Source organism: Aquila chrysaetos, chromosome 12 (assembly GCF_900496995.4).
Source record: "Aquila chrysaetos chrysaetos chromosome 12, bAquChr1.4, whole genome shotgun sequence".
Taxonomy (NCBI): domain Eukaryota; kingdom Metazoa; phylum Chordata; class Aves; order Accipitriformes; family Accipitridae; genus Aquila; species Aquila chrysaetos.
In genome coordinates this window covers 32,248,450-32,263,198 of record NC_044015.1, presented here as the reverse complement: position 1 = coordinate 32,263,198, position 14,749 = coordinate 32,248,450, and the positions used below count along the sequence as shown (strand labels likewise).

Here is a 14,749-nt window from a genome sequence, read left to right as displayed (position 1 = left end):
AAAGAATAGAAGAACTGTTTTCATTCACAAACTCAATTTTACTTCCTTTATATACAGAGAGCACTGAAATATATTGCTGTTTCAGAGGCATGATGCTGTTAATGTGTAAAGCTTAACAGGTTACAAAAGTTACAGGCCCATGTACATAGCTGCTGTTTCAGCAATACCATGTAAGATGACTCCATCTTCAGGATAGACAGGCTTCTTAAATGTCTGTTCTTTGCAGAATGAACAGATAACAAATTTTAAGTGACAGCGTGTGCTTTATTCTGTATAGAACAACAGTGAAGAATAGTGCTTTAAGAGAACTACCAGGATTATCTAAATTGGTCCCAAGACTGTGTGTGGATGTCACTTTTCAGCTTTCTTCTTGCATCTTATACTGTACTTAAAGAATACTTAAGGTAAAAAGCCTACAGTAAATATGCCCACATACAATTTCATAGGTTTCTTGAGGTAGCTGAGGCTAGAAAAGAAAAACCATGTGACTTAGGTTGTATATTCTTCCCCTAAATTATATGTTAAGAAGACTTAAGTACAAAGACCATAGGCGTCTGCAGTATTTTCAATGACTGGCCTATCATGGATGGTTTGCAGGCTACAAATCCATTTGGACCTGCTCCAGGTGCTCAAATAAAATGAATTTTGAGGAGGAAGAAAAGACAAACTACTTTCAATCTCATTATCTGATCCCTTAATCCCAGCAATTGAGTCCTTGTGTCATATCATCAGTTAATAGTACTTTAATTTAGGAGTATGACAGATCTTTATGGCTATGTTGCATGCAGCTTCCTTGGCTAGGCAGCCCTAAGTCCAAACAAAACCTACGAACAGATGGCCCAGGTATCCTTTTTCATTTAAGTAAGCCTGAGTAGGAAGTTAACCTTCTGTCTCTTGTGGGGCCTTGTCAAAGATGCAAAGCTTCCCCTTCTAGCTTTCCCCACTCCATCACAGCAGCTGGCTGACATATTTTAGATGAGTGCTGACCTTGGCTTGCCACAGCAAACAAACCTTGCCTATCCTTTCTTACCTGACTAGCACTTCATCACATAGCATTTCAGCACCTCAGCTGAAGTAAGACAGAGAAGAGTTTTGTTCCACAACATAGGAATTGAACACATATGTACTTTTGCATAATTCTGTGCTGCTTCTTTAAACGCTAAACTAGAAGAACTGCTTTCACCTTGTTACTGTTTGTGACTGCACAGTTGTTCTCCCGACCACAGAACATTATCACACGTTATAGTTAAACCAGATACTTTAATAATTCAGCATAGAGCAGTTCATACGCATGTCATTAGAATCTCCATTTTAAATTCATATGACAGTAACATCTCCTTCAAGAGTGATGCTTTGTTCTACAGATAAGGACAGACTCATGCCTGCCTTGGAAGTCACTGCTATTTACAATCCTTCCCTCCTAAACTAGCGAAGTTGTTCACTTTGAGAATAAGCTTCTTGATCCCTGCCATCCTACAACTTCTAAGCATAAATAAGTCTTTACTTCCCCTAAAACTCAATACAAATACCTTATTGGCAGATAGATAGCTTTTTCCTATTGATTTATTGTTTTGTGTTCTGCCATTTATTTCTTCTGTTACTTAGCTGCTCCTCTGAAATAGTCTTCAATGCTGCAGTAGCTAACAGTGATAATACCATCACCACTGTTCCCACTACCCTCAGTACTTTAAACCACCTAGGATAAGTAGGAAGAAGGGAAAGGTCATAATGTAGTGCTATCCCCAAGGCCATTACTAGCATTATTGCACCATGTGTGATATCTTTAAAAAGTAAGGCTTGCCAGGCAAGTAGAGGAGGAACTGTACTGTTAGCCAGGTTCAGCCAGTCTGGCTTGGCTGGGCTGTTTTCCGGGAGAGCAAACCCCCACCTCTTTCCTCCTAGGAAAGAGACTGTTACGGCACCATACGTAATCTGAGCAAACGCCAGCTCTGGGTAGTAGGTCCCTTGGACAGCCATTAACAGCGGAACAGAAACAAATGGAATTAGCCCTGCGAGGCTCAAGTAGAGGGCTGGCTTGGGAGAATCCTTCAGTGATTTCATACTTTGTTGCAAGACGCCCAAGTCTTTGGTCTCAGATTCTTTGGGGGTTTTCTTCTTGAAGAAGGGGGGAGAGGTATGAAAAGCCTGGAGCTTAGTCGCATATACTGATGCTGGGTTGAGGCTTGGAGATCTTGAGAGAAGACACACATTTCTCTGCAGCTGGAGGCTGAGAGAAGACCAAGTTGTCTTATTCTTTCCATACAGCAGTAGTCTGGGAACGGTTAACTTCTGGAGCTGCAAGTATAAAACTTGTTCTGAACACTTACAATGTAGGTTTACAGATCTACAGTTACCTAAACTACCTATGAAATATTGTACCAAGTAGTTTTCCAAGTCAGGTCACATCACAGCTGCCCCTCCTCTTGGTTTACAGGTGTTTTTAACTTAACTAATTAACCTGATACAGCTTTCACAAGCTAGCTGATGAAGAGCAACTAGGCTCTTCATAGTGAGTAAGCAAACCTTACTCACTACAAAAGGTTTGTATATCCACCTATCCTTCCACCCACACGTGCACTCTTTAGGCATTTTTAAGATAGAGAAGTCCTTTTCAGAGTAGAATATAAAATGATTACAGAAGTAGGACAAGGTCACCCCAGAAACCAGCTACTATCCCCTCACTACTCTACCAAAAAGAGAGAGGAAAAAAGACCTTTAAACAATAAAATTTGATTTTATAAAAGAAATATCTTAGCTTTGGCTAAAAGCTGCTGTAGAACCTAGGAATTTTCTCAGAAAAGCTGAGTGATAAACATGTGGCTGCTCCAACTTGTAAGTCACCTTTTTTTTTTTTTTTCTCAATGCTCCACTCACCTTTTGCTACTTTAAAGAAAAACAGACAGCAAAAAAGGCTTCAGAAACTTACTTTGAAAGGTGTGTGGAAGCAGCATCGTTGTATGTGAGGAAACATCTTTGTTTTATCAAGGCCCTAAAACAGAAAAATTCAGGAGAAGGTCTGAAACTGATGAATTGCTGAGTTTGTCTTATGTCCAAAGCTAAGTCACAGTCTAGGCTTGTTTATCAGATGTGGGACTCTTACAGGTGTATACTTAAAGGTAAATATTACATGTACTCGATCCTTATTTACCCACCACAGGATATTTTGTTTCAGATAGCTCTATGAACTGAAGTTCTAAAGTTGCAATGACTGTTACAGGAGCAATTTCTAACTTAAAGAACCGAGTATCAGGTGATGGCTTCCCTGATCGTCCTCTTCTTAGGGCTTCCCTTCCCATCTCCTTTTCGTGGGATAAATGGCTGCACGCAGCTGATAAACGAGCAGTTCCTCACGTGCGGCAATAACAATCTTTAAACATAAAGGAGCGGAAACCTCACCGCACCCCAAGCTGCCGGTAAGCAACCTGCCGGGGGGACAAAACTAACCGGCAAAGGCAAGCTGCTGGCCGGTGGACTTGACTCCCCGGTTCACGGTCCTGCTGCTCCGGGGAAGCGGGGCGGCTCCGAGCGCCCAAAGCCCCGGCCCAGAGGGAAAGGGGAGAGGAGAAGCCGTACGTCCGGAGGGGATGCGGGTGCCACGGGGCCGAGGCGGCCACCCCGAAAGGCACGGAGGGGCCGCGCTGTCGAGCGGGGAACGCGCGGGGCGCTGCAGCCGGCCGGGGGCGGGCTGTGGCCGCCGCTAGGCCCCGACCGCGGCGGTACCCACCGGCTCCTGCCGCTCCGGCCCGCGGCCTCCCTAGCTGGCACGGCCCCGAGCCTCTTCGCTGAGGCGGCTTCCGGTGCCCCGGGAAGCGCTCCGGCGGGGCCCGGCGCTTAGCGGTGCTACTCCGGGCGGGAACAGCCGCGGCCCGTCTTTTGTTCCGCCGGGCCCGGGAAGCGCCCGGGTGTCGCGTGGCGCCCACCAGAGCCGGGGGTCCCGGTCCCCGGCGTGCTCGAGACCGGGGACGGCAGAGCCGAAAAGGCGCGCTCCTTTCCCTCCCGCCGCTATAGCCTCGCTCGCTCCCAACCCGAGGGCTGCGGTCGGGCTGCCAGAGGGGCGACAAGGGCCTCCGCTATCCGCGGCGGGGGGGGGGGGGGGGGGCGGAGTTGCCGCTCCTTCTTTCGAGGTTCCGGGGTCTCCGCAGCGGGCAAGCCTCGCTCACCCGGAGAGGAGCGGTGGGCTGGAGGCGGACTACAAATCCCAGCGTGCCCCGCGGCGCCGCGCCCGGCCGATCGGCGGCGGCGGGAGGGCGCACGGCCTTCTGGGACGCGTAGTCTCCGGTAGCTCCCGACGGGCGACGAGGGCGGTGCGTGCTACCGCTCTGATTGGTGGGGCGGGGGGCGCGCGCGCGCGCGCCCCTCGCCCAGGTCCAGGGCGGGGGTGGGGGAGCGCTCCGCGTGGCCGCCGGGGCAGCCGGGCGGGGGGCGTGTCCCTTCCGCCTCCTCGGCCCCGCCCCGCGCTCTCGCAGGCCCCGCCCCCTCCGGCCCCCGGCCGGGCAGGGCCGGGCAGCCATTTTGGGCAGAGCTTTGTTATGGTTCTGGGGCCGCAGGAGGCAGCGAGAGGGGCCTGGCCGGTGAGTGCGGCTCCCACACCCCTCCTCCCGGCGCCCCGCCGCGCTTCCCTGCGCGGCCCCGTCGTCCGCCGCCCCGGGACCCGGCCTGCCGCACCCCACCCCCCCCCGCCGGCTCTGCGGCCTCGGGGCGGCCCGGGATCGGCCTCCCGCCAGGCCGGGACCCCGCTGGCGGCGGCGGCGGCGGCGGGGGGGGGGCGGTGCGGGCGCCGAGGGTGGGGGGGGGGGCCTCCCTCCGCCCTCGGGCCCGCCGAGCGCCCACCCCCCTCCCTCAGCCGCGGCGGGCCCGCGAGGAGCCCGCTCCCGAGGGCGGCAGCGAGGGGCTCCCTGCGGGGCCGTGCCGTGCCGGGGGAGGGCGGTTGGGGCCGAGGCTCCTCGTTTATTGTTTCCTGCTTAGCCGGAAAGTTCCCAGCGCTTGGCGCTGCCGCGGCCGTCCTGGCTCTCGCCCGGAGTTTAGCCTTGTCCTGTCATCAAGCTGGCCGGGCGGGGGCGGGGGGGGGGGGGGATAGGCCGGAACGCCGCGTTCCGCCGGGGCGGCGGGGTGAAGTCCCCGGGGAGGCCGGGCCGGGTGCGGGGCTTCCTGCGCGGCGGCGGGGCGGGCGGAGCGCCCGCGGCAGGGGCGACTCCGCCGTCGTCTGTTTTGATTGCGAGCTGGAAACGAAACTGGGTGAGCCGTGCTGGCTCGGGCCGTTTCCCTTCGCCGCTGCGGGATTTACGGCCGCTCTTTCCGGCAGCCCCCGGCGGGAGGGGGCGGTCGGCGCCGAGCAGTGACACGTGTGCTGCGGGCAGCCGAGCCCGAGCGTCCCCAGCCCGCTGCCAGCCCCTCTCGGCCGACCTGAGCGGGGCCGGGGCAAACGGAGGCTGGGAAACTCGTCAGGTGCCGCTCGTTATCTGTTCACAGGAAAAACAGCGTCTGGCGTGAGCGTGAGGTGGCTTTTTCCGTCGTGAAAGTTATTTCTCTGTGTCCGGTGTGCTCCGTGCTTTCTTGGCCTAAGCTCTTACGTGGTTTAACTTAAACGGCTGCGGCTGGGCTTGATCAGAAGAGCCGTGTTCGCACCTAGCATTTCGAAGATGCGTTTAAGACCTTGAATTCCATTAAGTTTAGTAATGAGCTGTTTTGGAACGATTTTAGAGCAGCTAGTGGGTGTCTGCACAAGTTACGAGTTTTTAAAACGGCTTTGGAGGAACAGTCGCTATTTAAATCCTTGTACGTAATGGTAGAATCGTTTAAGAGCGCTGCTTAAAAACCTTTTTATATTAACGTGACCAGGTAAGTCAGCCTTCCTTTCCCCGCCCCCGAGGTCTGAGTGACACAGGTGTTAGTAATGTTGATAATACTCTGAAACATTGCGAGTGACTGAGCAAAGTATGGAGACAGCAAAGGGGGGTATGGAGATGAGAAAACAGCTGAGATAATTGAAGAGCCAACAAAGCTGAGTTTACTGGCGAGGTGACATTGCTTCTATGAAAATGTTAGGTGGTTATGAAAAAAGCTAATGCAAATGTTACTTCATGAATGAATACGGCTGGTATTTCAGTGAAAGGTTCCCCATGTTCATCCATTTGGAGACTGGTATTTCAAACTTCCAGTCCCTGACTCAGGAAGGAAACAGGTGTAGAGCAGTGGTAGGAAGAAATAAAATCACCAGGTTTAAGAAGAGCAGGTTTTCCTCTCACATTCTCTCTGATCATTTCTAGAGAAAAGTACCTGAAGAAGAACTTCCTGAAGTTTTGTATTTAGAATAGAAAAGTTTCAGGTGATACTTCCCTCTTTTTTTTCTTCCCTTTTTTTTTTTTTTTTTTTTACAGCTATTTGTAGGGAGGTGCCGCCTCTGCATTTTATATTCATCTGGTTTATAGTCTTAATCCTATATGACACAGAAGTTTCCATTGCAGATATCATACTAGGACTTAAAGTGAAAATGTGCAGGGAACAGATGGCATTTTAAAAAAAAAAACTAAGTCCTATTTTTTCTGCGGATGCCTCAGAAATAAGAGAAGCAGAATGCAGATGTGATATATAACAAATCAAGTGGAATTGCACACTTTCTGAATTGTTAGGAAAATACTCTACTTAGAACATTTTGCAGGGTATGGTCACTGTGTCTCACAGATGTGACTACTTTGTAGGTGGTGCTACTGCCTCTTGAAATTCCTCTTTTAAATTAGAAAATTTAAGTCACTACAGAAAAATAATCTTCACTATAATTTTCATGAAATTTAAAAAATATTTTAAGAACTGTGGGATACTTTTTTTTAATACATCAAAATACTGTGGCTGGATCTGTGAATTTCTTCCAGAGTGTGGGGTGTCAGATAATGTAGTTCTTGTCTTTACTAAGTGAATAAAAACTATTGGCTCGAGAGTTAAAGTTGCTTTTTGAATTTAATTTCAGTGTTACAAGATGTTTTAAGTTAGTTGTGTAGCTGCTGAATTAATTTAGTTGTGAAGTGTACTTCAGGGCGTGCTTTATTCATTTGTCTGTATGAACAGATTGGAAAAGGGCTGACTATATTCTGTAGAGCTAAAACGTAAAGCACCTCTCTTCAGTGAAGTGCTGGCTGCTCTTTCATGGATACAGCTTTTTCTTATGGCTTTGTAAAAACAGGACCATGGGATGACCGTTGCTATAACTTATACAGGGAAAGGTCATAGTTAATGAATTTTGCAGTTGGCAAGGTAGTGTGTATACCAGGAAGTTTGTTTGGGATTTTTAAGTTTCATGTTAATTTATTTGTAGAGGCAGGAGTGGTTTAGATTTTGTTCTGCTAACACAGCAATGTAAGTAGATGTTTTACTGTCACTTACGTAGTGACCAGGATACCAACTAAATCGTATGTGGCTTTTGTTTCAGTAAGAGTAATTGAAGTATATGTTCTCTTTACTTGTCAGATTTGATGAAAAGCAGTGAAGTTGGCAGAAACATGGTCCTGCTTAGAATACTTCATGAATGCCAGGATGTTGTCTAACTTGTGTTCTGTAAGTTAATATGTTCCTGTGAAAATGTGCCAAACTTTAATGAGTTACTGTATGGTCAGAATATAAATTCACATTTTTGGGAGTGGATTTAGGTAGAGATTGATAGTGGCTAAGAATCCACTGCCCCATACATGTACACACAAACACTGTGCTGACCTAAAAATTCTAGGTTGGTCAAGGCCATTAGCCTGACAGTAAGTGGGAAGGGAAGCATATTGGTTAAATTAATCATACATATTAACCATCAGGCTCTATCATTCCAAACTGGAATTTCTTGATTAAAGTATGCTTAACTATTTCAGTTCCTGCCTTCTCTAGCTGGCCTTCAAAAGTGTCAGAAGAATTTCAACACTTATGCTTCTTAGAACTTTCTGTAATTAAACAGCAAAAAGACTTTGCAAACCATTGGTGCATGCAGTTCCATAAAATGGCTAATCTGAAATAGTTGCACTTCCAAGGTCTGGCTTAACAAAAATCCTTTGAACCAGTGCATCCAAACATAACTGAGGTTTTCTGCAATAAATGATTCTCAGAAACAAATATTTTGCAGTGTATGGCCTTGTGCCTCATGGACTGTTTGTACACTAGAGGGTTCACCAGGAGCTACTGAAGTTCTAGGATTTACAGTCATTCTAGCAAAAATGCCACTGTCTTTTTTCTTTTTTTTTCTTTTTTTTTTTTTTCCTCCTTGAATCTTGTGATCACTTCCAGTTCAGTGTTTTCATAGTCTCATCCTCCTCCCTGGAAGGAGCATCATAGCTTCATGATGTGATGTTGGTGGGTCTCAATAAGCAAAGGGGGGTGCGTGTGTATATAATGTTGTCTAAATGCATGTGCCTGGTTTTAGGAATCCTCTTTTTCCACTACAGGAAGAAATTAATTTAAATTAATTTCCCTTGGAGCAGTTTTATTTTCAGCATCTGTTTTAGGTTCAGGTAGATAGTAAGTGTTGGGATGGATAGTGGTATGGCCAAGAATGACTGGCAGTGGGGATAGAGGTTTAGTGTGGTGGGGACTGCTTTCCTGGGTATCTGTGTGACCCTCATAGTGTAGTTGCAACATATGGAGCATGTGGCAGTAAAGGTCACTGTCTTGGAATTTTGTCATCTTCAGTTCATGATGAACAATTAACTTGTAAATAAGGGGCCAAGTCTGCTGTGGAGGTATATGGTATTATTCTGGGCACAGAAATTATTGGTATTCACAAAGTTGTTGGTGACTGTGTGTGGTAAAGATTACAACGGGTCTCCAGCCTTTCAGCAGAAAGGAGTGTTTTGCCATTGTATTCCAATGCATCATCCTTCATCAAGGGATTAATCAGGATTCACATGAGGTGGTCTGAAAAGACCTTTGATGCTAATCTTAAAAAACTCAGCAAGGGAACTCTGTCACCCTGAAAATGTTGATTGTGTTATGATCTTGACTGTTAGTTTGGGAAAACTGTCTTTCCTCTACTTTGAATTCTAGTTAAAGTAGAGAAACAGGTTAATGATGACTTTAATGCCTTCAGGTTGGCTGGGCCTTATGGAATGTATCCTACAGTACTCAGGGAACTGAGAGCCTGTGGGGCTGGGAAAAGTTCCAGAATACTGAAGTGTTGAGGAGCGCTTCCTCTCACAACATCGAAAAAATGGCAGGACTTGGGTATGTTCAAGGGAAGAGTGTTCACATCTTGGAGTCTGTCCTGGGTCACGTACTGTTTGGTGTTTTCACTTCTCTACATTGAAATAATATTCCTGCTGAACACACAGATGGTGTGATCTTGACAAATACAAGAAATGGTCTGAAATCGATAGCATTGATTTCAGCCATTTTGGTGTAGATGGGTTCAAATTACTGTGTTTAGGAATATTACCTTACGTAGGCAAGTAACAGCTGGCTAGGCAGCACTTCTGTGGGAGAGTATCTAGGGTTTGTAGTAGTTCCTAAATTATCATGAGTCAGCAGCATCACTGTCATGAAAATTCACTTGTCATACTGGAACATATAAAAGAGCACTGAAAATAAGGTAATGAAGCGGGTTTTCCATTCTGCTGAGGAGTGGTAGGTCTCCAACTAAAAGTTATCGTGTTCAGTTTGTGATACTATCATACTTTGGGAAAGTTATGGCTGGCTAACAAGATCTGTAAGGAAGATAGCAAGGTCTGTAAAAGAGAGAACCTCTGAGTGAGGATTGAGAAAAAAAAATTGGATTGTTTAGCTCTGGAATGGTTTTATACAACTTGTGTTTCATCAGACATCAGCAGGTGATCTATAAAGCAGCTTAAAAGAGTTACCTGCAGGTAAAACTGGGAGCCAGCTCTGACATCCTGTCACTGCCTGCAAGCTGTCATGCTTAGTGGGTGGGTCACATCAGTTTTTTCATCATCAGTGCTTTGAACTTAAAAGCTTGTAGCTTCAACAGTAAAATTGGAGTGGTTGGAGGGGGTTGTTTGTTTAAAAGCATGACTATATTTGATCCCAGAATGTGTTATTACATCCTTTTTCTGCTGCCAAACAGTGCTGGGGTACAGGGTGGTCTATGGGACTTCTGCGCTGCACCGCCACCTTCCCCACGCCATTCCCCCAAAAAAACCAAACAAACAAACAAAAAAAAACACGCACACCCCTGCCACCTGCTAAGGTTGCCTTTCAGTGAGGGAACACTGAAGTACTGATCTGGAGAAAAGGTGTCTTAAAAGGTATCTGCAAAGAGAGGTTAGTCAGCTTGCCATATCCATCATGAATAAAACAAGTAGTTAGGGGTTGAAATTGCAGCAGAATATATTTACGTTAGGCATTAGGTGTGGGGACAGGCTTTCAAGCCATAAGAATAACCAAAACAGATTGTAGAGATACGCTGGAGAGTGCTGGTATGCTAATCTCTTTTGATTTACAGCTCCAAAAAAAATATTCCAGTGGAGGTATGAATAGCTGCATAATGAATTCCAGTCTGCTGATAATAAACTCATTTTTCTGATACTTTTTGAGACATCTTGGGATTAATTTTTGGACCCCTGCAGCTCTGCAGCCTGAAGATCACTGTACAAATTGGCGTTGCTTAGTTTATTTTTAGAGACATCTGATGGGAGAGGATAGAGCTAAAGTCTTTTAAATCTCAGAAGGGGACGAACTATGTAACCTCTGAAGATATATCCTGCCCCCCCCCCAGTTGTTTTGCTAGTATTCCCTAGTTTATCATGGGACACTAGGATAGAAGAATGACATTGTTTAACTCTTGGCCTGCACAGTGTACCTGCAGGATAACAGCACGGTAATTCTCTGCCAGATCTAAAGAGGAAGCTCAAACTAGCTGGACAACAACTTGTCCATTACTCCTTGCTTTATTTTATCTCTGAGTTTCACAGACTAGATCATAGAGAGCTCCAGCAAAACACTGTGAGCACCAAAGAGGATATATCTGCCAGCTGCAGCAGATCATGAGATCACAGGATTAGGGATCACTTGTTCCTCTTTTTTTACTTTTTTTTTTTTCTGAAGCCAAGACGAAACAAATGGAATATTTATTATTTGTGCAATTTATTTTGTATGTATATGACTTGTTTTAAACTGAATTATCTTCAGTGACTTTTCTGCATTGATGTTTGATAATACTTTCTTAATTAGAGAAAGTGCTGAAAATTTTAAGGTAGTGGAATGAAAAACATAGCAGACATTGTAAACTTTACAAACTGTAATGCAGGTGTTGTACATATGCTGAAAAGTGCTGAGTGAACATGTCTTTGTCATGTCCTAGTCACAGACAAATAAATGTGGAGTTTCTTCATATTTTCCTGCTCTTGAGGTAGAATGGTTTGGAAATAATCCAAGTGGAGGGAGGGGCAGAGAGGGTAGGATTAGTCCCCCAGTCTTGGCTTGTTGTCTTGGGTGGGAAGTACCTGTAACTGGAATGTACTGCCCTTCCCAGTTTGTAGCACTGGTCTTGTAGGGCTGGGATAATGGTATTAAGGGGAAGAATTACTATAATATCGTTTAGGAGAGTGGTCTCTTATTTCTAAATGTCCTTCCCTTTTTTTGTTGACTCTCAATTCTTTTTCCTCATTGCAAGTGACATGCCTTCTACTGTCTTATCCTTCATCTGGAATGCAGATCTGTACTTCCCTGCACTTGATTTATAGTCTCTCTTGCCTTGACACAAATATTTGATAAATAGTCTGGTTGCATTTGATGCTCTTTTCCAAAGGAAATATGTTTTTCTCAGCTCCAGACAGAATAAATTTAAATGTAAATGTGCTATAGTAGTGATAGTAACCCTGGTAAAATACTGGGTTATAAAATACCCTTAGTGGGAAACACCCATCCCTTGGTTTTTTTTTTTTTTTTTTTTTTTTGGTTTTTTTTTTTTGGTTTTTTTTGTTTTTTTTTTTAAGGTACTGGAGATCTACTTCACTACTTCGTAGGCTCTGTCTACATCTCTGGAAGACAGGTAGGCAGGAGGTATTTAGTATGCAGCAGGGATAAAGCCAGTAATTACATATTTGCAATTCTTTCCTTATGATGGGCATCATTATCCTGGGGTATGCTACTGAGCAGTAGAAGTGACTTTGTTCATTACAGCTTTGGGCAGACCGTACAGATAGGCTCTTCATTGCTATTTCACTCATTCTGTCATGAGGTTTGGGGGAGGATAGTGTTACCTTTAAAGGCAGCCATGACAAGGTGTTGTGCTTTGTAAGGTTCAGGGCAGAACAGAGCCTTATCTTGACTTCAGATACTTTCAAAAGGTCTGTAGATCAAAGTGCACTATAAAACAGATGTTTGATTTTTGGTTCCCTTCAAGAGCTAAAAAGACCTTTGGATTTGATTAAAATTAGCAGAATGTCTTCTCAAGATTTAAAATACCTTATTTAATAAAATGCTAAAGCTGGTTGAAAGTTCAGAATGTTGTTCACATTTAAAGCCTAATACTATTTAAAATATGTTTTTTTGTTTTGTATCAGTAGTGTCAATAGATAACACTTGTTTAACAGAGGTGTATACAATCCTTGGAACCTTACTCCCTGCAGTAGGGCAGAGCAGTGAGCAGGTTTTAATACTTCAGGTAAATACTGCAGTTCTCTTAACACAAGCAGTACTAAAGACTGTTAAAGGGACATTGGAGGGAAGTGGAATCTCAAGTGGCACCGGAGAGAGGCATAAGGGCTGACAGTATTGCCAGTGGCTGTAGAGTATAAAACATCCAGGAATAATTGTTGGTAGGCATAATACCTAGAAAGTTTGTGCTGTCCCCATTCTGTGCTTATAAGGAGTTGAGCCTTTTAGATTTTACATGTTTAAAATGGTCCTATCTTGGTACTCAAAGTAAAACTCATCAAAACTCATCAAAACCCACTGGAACAGTTCAGTTGCAATGTATCACACTTGCTGGCTGAGGTTCAGAGCCTTATCACCTTACACAGGCTTCTGTACAGGTTCCCCAGATGCCACCTTTTCCAAAATGTGCTTTGGGCTTTTGTGTTAAATACAGCTTGCTTCCAGAGACAAGCTTGCTGGCTTTGGGTTCTGTGGTCTCCTCAATGCACCTGATACTGTTGACCCAGTAGTGATGTGGTGTTAGCCTTGCTGGCACAAACTTGGATCAGCTGGGGCTGGAAGGGCAGGCATCAATCAATCAATAGCATTGCTAAAGGTGACATTTTTGTTGATGGTGTTTTCTTATTTGATGAAGAATCTTTCCTACATTCCAGTCATAGAAGTCACTTTTCTCTGGGATTTGGTTATGTTACTCTTGTATGCCCTTCTGTCTTTGATCACTGTTAAGAAAGAAAAAAAATCATCTCTTTACCCACTGCATTCTAGATCTCAGTATGTATTCACAAGACTAGGCTGTTAAGGCTTTCCAAGGTATGTGGTTGTGTGGGTGCATATATTTGTTCCAGAAATTCTGAAGGAGGTAAGATTCAGTTAGTGTGACCTTAGAGAAGTGGAAAGTAAGTAGGTAAATGGACAGGTTGTTTGTGAAGCAGTACTGTACGAGACGCCAGTGGGAGGAATGTCAATAGAGAAAAGGGTTTTAGGGTATAGATGTGTCCATATGGACCTTTCTTAACCTATTTTCTGTTCATTTAAGTTAGTCATCTGGTTTGCAAAAATCATCAGACACATAACAGTTAATATGATTTCCCCCACCCCCAGCCTGTTACACTGGAAAAACTTTTGTATGGACAAGCTTCTGGCGTGTTTTCATCTTGGAATGTATAGATTTGCAGTGTTGTTTCTAGAACACAAAACAGTTTTGATGATTCTGCAATATAGATTAATTTGCCTTAAACTTGAAAAACAAGGTGTTATTCTTTCAGTAATAGCTGGTTTTCACAAGAACTTTGAATATCTGTATCTGAGAAGATTTTGGTTTGGTACATGATTAACATTTTAATCTATCATTTAGTGTTTTAATGGGCTCATGTTTCCATAATTCTAGAAAATCTGATATGAGTGATACTTTGCATTTTTAGATGCTAGATTTTTTCAGCAGCCAGATACAATTTAAACAATGTTTTCTGCAGTGTTTTTAATTAATAGAACTGACCTTTATATTTGAGTAACTGTTTGGGGGGTCTAGCTGTGGGATATAATGGAAAGAAACAAGAAATGATGGCAGATCTGTATGATAGTTATTCTGGTCCATAATACCTCAGGTGTGTGAGCGCTACCAGTTGTACATGCCATTCTGGAACATCTACATTTGTCCTCTCAAAAGGTAGCCATATTTCAGTCATGTAGACAGACTGAAGGTGTGTCTAGACAATTGTAGTAATGGAAACTGAAAGCAAAATGAAAGTAAGTTTGTTTTGTAGATACTTTATGTAGGTGAACTGCAAATAAACGATCTCAACTTGAGAAGATGTAGCTCACCAGTTGTTATGACAACTATTGAACTAGCAGTGCTGCACTTGTTTCTTTTATAGTAAGGCCTAATAACGCATGCAAGGTTGAAGCAAGATTTATAATTACATTCTTTTAAAAGGGCTGTGCACCCAAATATGATTATCTTACTCAATAAAATCTATCTAATAATTGTAAGACCAAGCCATGTTCTGCTTTTTTGGAAAACAAGATAATGAAATTTCATGTGTGGCTTTTTGATATCCTTAAGGAAATCAGTAGCATGCTTTTGATTCCTCGTAGGTTGGGCTCTAGGCTGTGACTCCCTGTTTCTGTGAATGTGTTGGATGAATCAAAAATTGTTAGAAAGCGATCA

At 44.4% G+C, this 14,749-nt stretch overlaps 2 protein-coding genes across 5 annotated transcripts in view; one reads left to right on the top strand and one right to left on the bottom strand.

Annotated features, from left to right (window-relative positions):
- Positions 1–1,240: 1,240 nt before the first annotated feature.
- Positions 1,241–4,146, bottom strand: TMEM69 (transmembrane protein 69). Of its 2 annotated transcripts, none has more exons than XM_030033030.2 (3): positions 3,725–4,146; positions 2,927–2,989; positions 1,241–2,295 (listed from the first exon to the last, which is right to left on the bottom strand). In XM_030033030.2, the coding sequence occupies exons 2-3, from the start codon at positions 2,969–2,971 to the stop codon at positions 1,564–1,566; spliced, it is 777 nt and encodes a 258-aa protein (XP_029888890.1). In that variant the 5' UTR covers positions 2,972–2,989; positions 3,725–4,146; the 3' UTR covers positions 1,241–1,563. The 2 variants fall into 2 exon arrangements, with proteins under 2 accessions (XP_029888890.1, XP_029888891.1); XM_030033031.2 differs by lacking the exon at positions 3,725–4,146 and adding an exon at positions 3,445–3,718.
- A 298-nt stretch (positions 4,147–4,444) lies between these two features.
- GPBP1L1 (GC-rich promoter binding protein 1 like 1) overlaps positions 4,445–14,749 on the top strand; it is a 36,106-nt gene continuing 25,801 nt past the window's right edge. Inside the window, exons 1-2 of one of the 3 annotated variants that reach the window (XM_041127527.1) lie at positions 4,484–4,571; positions 11,919–11,974. The gene's annotated coding sequence lies outside the window, so the exon portion shown is untranslated. Of the gene's footprint in view, positions 4,572–7,525; positions 7,549–11,918; positions 11,975–14,749 lie in introns of those variants that run through there. The other 2 variants (XM_030032424.1, XM_030032425.2) reach the window with 2 other exon arrangements.

Coding starts and splice junctions, on each gene's coding strand:
- TMEM69 (XM_030033030.2), bottom strand. CDS start 2,971: ATGTTTCCTCACATACAACGATGCTGCTTCCACACACCTTTCAAA. Junction 2,296..2,926: donor GCTTCCACACACCTTTCAAA/GTAAGTTTCTGA, acceptor TTATACTTGCAG/CTCCAGAAGTTAACCGTTCC.